The sequence below is a fragment of the Phyllostomus discolor genome, chromosome 2 (assembly GCF_004126475.2).
Source record: "Phyllostomus discolor isolate MPI-MPIP mPhyDis1 chromosome 2, mPhyDis1.pri.v3, whole genome shotgun sequence".
Classification (NCBI taxonomy): domain Eukaryota; kingdom Metazoa; phylum Chordata; class Mammalia; order Chiroptera; family Phyllostomidae; genus Phyllostomus; species Phyllostomus discolor.
In genome coordinates this window covers 160,912,696-160,921,037 of record NC_040904.2, presented here as the reverse complement: position 1 = coordinate 160,921,037, position 8,342 = coordinate 160,912,696, and the positions used below count along the sequence as shown (strand labels likewise).

At 47.2% G+C, this 8,342-nt stretch overlaps 1 protein-coding gene across 1 annotated transcript; it reads right to left on the bottom strand.

Moving 5' to 3' along the window:
* Window positions 1–51: 51 nt before the first annotated feature.
* On the bottom strand, window positions 52–4,892 carry LOC114513770 (major intrinsic protein of lens fiber). The gene is made up of 4 exons (XM_028533164.2): window positions 4,475–4,892; window positions 3,838–4,002; window positions 3,348–3,428; window positions 52–1,680 (listed from the first exon to the last, which is right to left on the bottom strand). The coding sequence occupies exons 1-4, from the start codon at window positions 4,832–4,834 to the stop codon at window positions 1,495–1,497; spliced, it is 792 nt and encodes a 263-aa protein (XP_028388965.1). The 5' UTR covers window positions 4,835–4,892; the 3' UTR covers window positions 52–1,494.
* Between the last annotated feature and the right edge of the window lie 3,450 nt (window positions 4,893–8,342).

Below are 8,342 nucleotides of genomic sequence, written 5' to 3'. Positions count from 1 at the left end.
AACACTCTTCCCCTTCTCCTTGTCAAGTGGGTTATTCCAAAGTCTTACATGGTTAGTTAGAAAAGTAAGGCTTTATTTGGGAGGAAATGTGGAATTGAGCTACTGGGAACGGTGGTCTTTTGCGGGGCTGGGTGTCTCTCTTACTGGAGGTATACGTTTAGAGTTTGCGCAGTATGCTGCAGGCTCCTAAAAGGAAGAAATCAACAGTAAATATTCATTGGTCAGTTGAATGTCTCCTCTGGCCTCAGCTGAGATGAGTGTATTTGCCAACAAGAAAAGATAGGGCTCAGAAGAGTACTTAAGTCCTTAATTATTAAGTATTTGAATAGAAGGAATCAGTTTCTGGGATATAAGAAAAGTTAAAAGAGATTTGATGAAGGTGAGAGGAAAGTGAAAAGCAGCACATGAAGAAAAGAAAAAAAAAAAAAAAAGAAAAGACTATGAAACTAGTGATAAAAGCAGAGAGGTGCCATTTGAAGAGTCTTTTGATCTGCCCAAATAAAAACTGAGGGTCAAAGCCTCTCCCTTCCAGCCTGTCTCCACCTTTGTCTTTGCTCCAGGCATTGGATTGCCTGTTTTTGCCCTGGATCTCTTCTGGGACTTAAGTATCATTTGCCTGGAGGCCCTGCTGGGAATATCAAGCAGGACAGTTCAGCTACTAGATCTATCTAGTTTCTAGGCTCACCCACACCTTGGTTGGTGAGCTCACTGGTGCAGGGCCTCCAAAGAGATCCACCAGGCCCAGAATGAAGACAAAACCCCGCCAGTGGATGTAGACAGGTTTATGTGGCTTTATAGAGCAGTTCAAACCTCAGCATTCACTTTTCTCAGAGCTACTTCCCCAACCAAGCCCCTGGGGCAAGCATCCCTGAGATAAGTAAGCCTACACTCTCCCATTAACTTCCCCACAACTTTTTGGTACAATTACATCCTGAGCTGGGGCTAATACTGGCATTTCTTCTCTTCCTGCTCCAGCCCCTTCTCCCAACCTTGGAATACCTTGTGTCCTCCATGTCTTTCTATCTGCCTCCTGTGAGGAGTACTCCCTGCCTCACTGCTCCCTCAGAAACCTAGAACCATGCACTTGACTGGCATAAGGGTAAAGGCCAGGAACTTAAGGTCTTGGTTTCCTGAGCTCATCACACTGAGTTGGGAAAGGAAGGTAAACAATGATATCTCTTTTCCTTTCCCTACTTCTCCTGCTGTGCCCAAAACTCAGACACACAGGCATGTTTGCTCACATTCACACACACAATCACGCACAAACAACAGTGGAGAGAGGTGGGATGGGGAGGAAGGGAAGTTTGCACCAACCAACTCATGAATGCAACTTGAAAGATTTCACACAGAAAAAAAAAAAATAACCCTCACACATACATTAAAAAATAAAGAAGTACATGCCCCTCCCCACAATCTCCTTCTTCATCCAGGGGCTAGCTTAGCCCCTCTGTGTAAACCCAGAAGGTTCCTACTCCCTCTATCCAACTGCAGCTTCTACAGGGCCTGGGTCTTCAGTTCAACAGGTTCCCCTGTGCCCTCTGGTTGTCCATTGGAGTCACTGGGCCTGGTACCCTTGAGGATAGACAGTCTTTCAGAAACACTTTTGAGCCGGGGGAAGAGAAGAAAGTCGTAGAGGAGACTTCCCAGGCCTGCTCCAATGATTGGGCCCACCCAGTACACCTGCAGGAAGAGGAAAGGCACAATCAGGTTTGGGGAGAGCACCAAGAGTAAGGCCACTGTTTTCCCAACTCCATCGGTAGGAAACAGACGTACTTGGGTACATACTTTGGCACCATTAAAGCAGAAATCAGTGTTTGTTTGCTTGTTTTTTGTGTGTGTATGTGTGTTTTAAAACTCTAAACTGTTCCACTGTCTGCACCTTAAAATCCACCATTTCTTCTTGCACCTTAAAATCCACCATTTCTTCTCTGACTCATCAAATCATCCCTTTACCCCACACCCCTTAGCACATGTGCATTCTATTTGTTGTTACTAGTTGGCACTAGTTCATATATTACTTTGAAAAAAATTTTAGTTGTGACACAATGCACAGAATATAAAATGTACCATCTTAACTGTTTCTATTATTATTATTATTGATTTGAGAGAGAGAGGAAGGGAGAGAGAAACACTGATTTGTTGTTTTTTTTTTGTTCATGCATTCATTGGTTCCTTCTTGTATGTACCCTGACTGGGGATCGAACCCATAACCTTGGCCCCTGCAGCTTTGGCAACACTCTCACCTCTGGACTACAGGGCCAGAGCCCTTTACCATTTGTAAGTGTGCCCTGATACTTGAGTACATTCATGTTTCTGGCAACAAGTCTCCAGGACTTTGTCATCTTACAGACCTGAAACTCTACACCCATTAAACAACAGCTCCCCATTTCCTGTCTCCCCAACCCCTGTCAGCTACCATTTTGCTTTGTTTCAATGAATTTGACTAATCTAGATACCACATATAAGTGGGACTATACAGCTTTTGTCTTTTTGTGACTGGCTTACTTCATTAACTATAATGTCCTCGAGGTTCATCTGTGTTGTAGCATACGACAGGATTTCCTTCTCTTTTAAGGCCAAACACTATTCCATTACATGTATATCCTAAATTTTATTTATTAACTTATCTGTGAGGGACCCTTGAGTTGCTTCTACCTTCTGGCTATTGCGAATAATGTGGCCATGGAAATAGGTATAGCTAAAAAAAGGGGGTTTTTTTAGAGTTTAAAGTGAAAGCATTTATTAGTGAAGCAGTGAGACAGAGAGTGGGCTACTCCAGACAGAGCAGCCTGAAAATGTTTTTGAATTATTTTCATATGTTTTGTCTGGCACATAGCCAAATGACACAAACAGCCAACTTTTATTGAGGACTTCTTCCATACCAGATTCTGGGCTAAATATTTCTCACATAACTTTTGCACTTACTTCTCATAACAGCTCACTTTATAGTAAGGAAGCTGAGGTGCAGAATGATTGTGCTCTTGCCATGGTCACACGTGGGGCTAGTAAAGTGCAAGGACTGGATGGGGCCAGCCCATTTGTGCTCATTCGCACCCTGACTGCCGAGAGTAGACGTTTTTGTCTTCCTGTTCTGTTGTCTGTCCTGACAGTGCTAGTTTTGGAATCCAGTGGAAAATTTGTAAAATTCCCTGATTAACCAGCAAAGGAACAGCATGAGCAAGAGCCTTTCTTTCTAGCAGAATAATGGCTCCTGCTCACACAGGCCTCCCAAACTCCATGGCAGCCCACTCAGCACATCTGGATGGAAAGTGGGAACCAAACCTGGAACCTGTGGTCCACACCCCTGCAGGAGGGCTTCAGCATCTTGCTCCTCTCCCTTCACTCACCCAGTGGTTGGTGAAGCTTCTGGTCAGAATGGCAGGAGCAAAGGAGCGGGCAGGGTTCATGCCTGCACCGGTATAATACATCTGCAAAAGACACAGTTGCAACTGAGACACTTCCTCCACCCAGCTTCTCTCCATGAGGTCTGGCACCTTGCCTCCAGCTGGCAGCAAGAAAGGAAGGACAACTGCATGGGAGTCCCACACTGGAGTGAAGGCACTGATGCTCCATCTGGGGACAGACTATGGATCCACAGGCTAAGCCCACATCCATCCATGATGTGTGCATTTCCACCTTGGATTCGAGAAGGACCAGTTACAGCAGTCACAGGAGGGAGTAATAACAAGGGTTGATTTCTCTGTGCTGAGTGATATGAGGGAGGTGGGTCATGTTCATGTTTGATAGTCAGGTGGATGGGAAGAAGCCTTAAAAGTTGAGAAGTGCTTGGGGGCCCTGGAATCCTTAAATGAGAAGTGGCTCCCCTCTCCTGCTTACCCCGAAGAGGTGTCCCAGGGTGAGGGAGAAGCCAACGGCCAGGGCCACGGATCCCAGGCGGCCATTCCGCCTCTCGTCGTAGGTGGCAAAGATGCAGAGCACAAACTGCAGCGTCAGGAAGATCTCCACCGTGGTGGCCTGGCCCACACTCACCCCAGGGTGCAACTAGGCAAAGGGAGAAGAAGAGAGGCAGCTCATTAGGGCTGTCACAGTGTTACTTTCTTAAGATTCCCCAAGCAGGATGCACTGCCCCCCCTTATGGCATCAGTTTCCTAGAGGCAAAGAATAATACAACCCTTTTCATAGTAACTGTATTTGTTTCTAATTTCTCCTAATGTTGGAAATAACTGCACCCAGTTTTGTGAATGCAGAAACTGAGGTCCCATGCGTAAAAGAAGTTTTCTCAAGAACCTGCAAGGATTGGAAGGAAAGCTGGGACCAGAACTCAGGTTTCTTGATATGCAGTCCGGAGCTCTATGCCTTCCTTATCCCTCCAATGCATCTGCTGATCTACCCCACCATGAAACACACACACACAGACACACAAAATGTCCTTGACCCCTGGGGTACCGAGCCACCTGCACCGGGCAGGTGTCAGGGCACCAGGTTCCCTCAGCCCCACACAGTTGGTCCTTACCGTGTTAAGTGCTAAGTTCCCTCGGACGGCAGGCGGGGTAACACTATACAGCACGGCGGCCCCAGCCACAGCTCCCAGGAGCTGGGCTGCCATATAGCAGAAGGCACGGAGCAGGGACATCTGGGAGCCCACGAGGAAGGCAAAAGTGACAGCAGGATTGACATGGGCTCCACTGATGTGGCCCACAGACTGCACCAGAGTAGCCAGAGCCAGGCCAAAGGCCAGAGCCACCTGTAGGACATGCAGGGGTCCAGGGGCCCAGCGCAGTGAGGCCCCCAGCCCAAAGAAGACATAGAAGAGGGTGGCAAAGAACTCAGCAAATATGGCCCTCCAGAAGGAGGCTGACCGTAGTTCCCACATGGCAGGGGGGATGGGCACAATGCCTGGGTCCCTGACACCCCCCTGGACTGATCTGGGCAGACAGTCCCCTTTATAGAGGACTCTTAATCCCTGGGAGGGGCAGGCTGAGGTGGCTGGCCCAGCCTTTTAACCCCCTCACAGCTGCAGAGGGCAGGGCCCTCCCATGCATCTGATAGAGCTGCTGGATTTCCCCTGCCTCCTCTCCTGGGAGGTGAGCGGAGTCATGGGTGTAAAGGTGGGGGCTCTGAAAGGAAGGGATCAAGAACAGGGGGACTGAGAATCCCTTTCTTGTCATGTCAAAGTTGGGGTTCATAGTCCTGATTGACCTCTGTGTTAGAACATTCCTCAACTCTGCTTGGAAGGTCCGTCAAGACGAGTTCACTTTATGGGGTGTGAGATTGTGCTCCTGGGGGCCTTGGGGCTCCTCCAAGAAGCCAGGAATAAGGGGGCGGGGATGGGGGCAGGAGTGGGGTCCAGCAGGGATGTTGGATAATTGAAGAGAATTCTTTAGTTCTCTGGGATTAGATGGCCTTCTCCCATTGGCTGGTTAGGGCTGGAATCTGTGGACCCTGCAGCTCTGGGACAAGAATAGTTCTGCTGTGTCTGGCTTTCTGTGAGCCTGGGTTCCCTACCCCCAATCTATGCCAGCACCTCCCTTTCTCAACCCTCAGCCTGGCCTTTTAAGCAACAGAAACAGATAAGGGGAAGAACTATCTTCCATGGATAGTCTGAGAGTGGGGTTAGAGGGCTAGGGAGGGGGAAAGGGTCAAATCTCAGAATCAGCTCGCACTTCATCTCCCTGACTCACAGGGTCCTAACAGGAGAACTGAAAGGAAACAATCTGATTCATGGCTGTGGAGCAACGGGAGGGTTTAATGCCTCCTACCATGGCTGTGATCAGGACGCTGCAGCCCTAAACCTTGACCCTTTGGGAAGGGTTGGGGTAGGGGTGTCTTGGGGAAGCAGGCTGGTCTGGGGAGAGAAAGGGACAAAATGGGAAAGGAAAGCTTACAGAAACAGGTGCCGCTGTGCTCAGCTTGGTGAGGGCCCTGGAACCCAGAAGTGGGGGCTGTGTGACGGTGGAGAAGGCAAAACGGGACACATTGGGAGGTTCTGCTCTCTCCTCATTGTGGCAAGTCATGAAGGCCACAAGCTTTTCTCGTGAAGCCCCAGAGGAGAACAAAGTTGAAAAGATAGGCCTGCAGTACTGGTGCCCTGGATCAGTCCCATCCAGCACACCTGTGCGTTGAGAGGAGCATCAGAGATCAGGGCCTGTGCTCCTTTCTGCTCCAATACCCAGCTTGGGAGGGACAGGAAGTCACAGCAAAGGCAGACAGCCCATCGAACTCAGCCACGTGCAGGAGTTGTTGCTCAGAACAGGTCAGAGGGCACCCAAGGGGACAGGACCTTCCCATTTCATGAGGGAGGAGCAACCCATCAGAGGTCCTTGGAGTCTCCTGTGTTTTGGAAGTCAATTTTCTGACTTCCAGCCCTGTAACCCTTGCTGCTTCTCACCTAGTGATGCTCCCGGATGCCAGTCATCACTGCTGGACCCAGGGAGTGCACAGGGTTCACGTTGCTTCTGAAAAGGACCCCTGGACAGGAGTGACGTAGTATATCATGTGTTAAGAGCAGAGACATTAGCAACAGATACTTCGGTTCAGGTACAGGAGAGGACGCAAGGGGACAGAACTAGTTATGATTGCTGGTGGGAGTGTAAATTGGGATGATCACTTTGGAACGTGGTATCATACCATCTTATACTTTTTGACCCAGGGATTTCACTTCTTGCTTATATACCCAAGAGAAACTTTTCTATGCCTCTACCAGGAGACATGCACAGGAATGTTTAGAGTAATACAGTAGCAAAAAACTTGAAGCAACCCAAATGCCCAATGACAAGAGAATAGATGAATGAAGCGTGGCATGTTCACACAGTGAAAAATTACTCAGCAGTCAAAATGAGTGAACCACCACAGTGACACTCGATAATAGGGATGAATCTTAACAATAAAATATCAAGAAAAAAATAGTACCAGAAGACTATACATGGCACAATAACCATTTTGTAAAGTTAAAAAAAAATCTAAATAGAAAATATGCCTTTCAGAATACTATAGATGAGATGAAACTACACGAAAAAAAAAAAAGAAAACAAAAACTGACGAACACAGGATTCAGGATGGTTTTTACATTGGGTTTGGGGGACAAGGGCCAGGAGTGGAACATTTATGTACATATGTGTAGATTTCTGTAAGTGATTGCTAAGGTTCTAGTTTCTCTTGTGGGTAAATGGTTAATAATTATGATTATTATCTTTTGGAAGATTTTATTTATTTATTTTTAGAGAGAGGGGAAGGAAAGGAGAAAGAGAGGGAGATAAACATCAGTGTGTGGTAGCCTCCCATGTGCCCCCTACTGGGGATCTGCCCCACAACCCAGGCATGTGCCCTGACTGGGAATTGAACCAGCAACCCTTTGGTTTGACGGCCAGCACTCAATCCACTGAGCCACACCAGCAAGGGCTATGATTATTATTTGAAAAAACCCCAAGTAAGTGGGAGCCAGATATAGGCCAAGGAGAATGGGATGTCATGGTCAAAGATCTATTCTGTGCACTTGAAATCCATTAAGATCCTTGACCAGTGGGGCTTAGCTGGTTGGGCGTCATCCCACAAAGTGAAAGGTTTCTGGTTTGATTCCTAGTCAATCCCTGGTTGTGGTGTGTAAGAGAGGCAACCAATGGATGTTTCTCTCTCACATTGATATTTCTCCCCCTCTTTTTCTCTCCCTTTCCATCTCTCTAAAAATAAGTAAATAGCCCTGGCTGGTGTGGCTCAGTAGACTGAGTGCCAGCCTGCAAACCAAAGGGTCACCAGTTCGATTCTCAATCAGGGCATATGCCTGGGTTTTGGACCAGGTCCCCAGTAGCAGGCATGTGAGAGGGCAGCACACACTGATATTTCTTTCCCCTCTTCCTCCTTCCCTTTCCCTCTCTTTAAAAAATAAGTAAACAAGATCCTAATATATATATATATATATATATATATATATATATCTACCATGTAGATTTTAAAGGATTGTATGAGGATGAAATGAGATATACCCAAGCAATATACACATGTTAAGCTAGCTGCCGTAAATCAAAATATAAATGAACTGATTCATGAATTAATCAGATATAAACACAATTTATGATTACCAAGTATTAAACGTCCTCTATAGCTATTACAATGCAGTTGTGTGGAGATATGGTCCTGAGGGGCCAAGTGATCATCCATCTCTCTTTCTACTCTGTGAAATCTCTATCCCAGCCCCATTCTCAGAATGCCAGGTCAGCATGTAACCCAGTTCCATTGTGTGGACAGTTTCAGTAGGACAAAGGCCCCAGCATAGCACAAGCAAGCCTAGCAGCCTCTTTGGCTAGCTCCTGGGTCCCCCTCCCCCACCTTCTCTCTCTTTCTCTGGTTATGCTTTGCTGACTGCTGACTCCTGGCAAAGTCTAGAA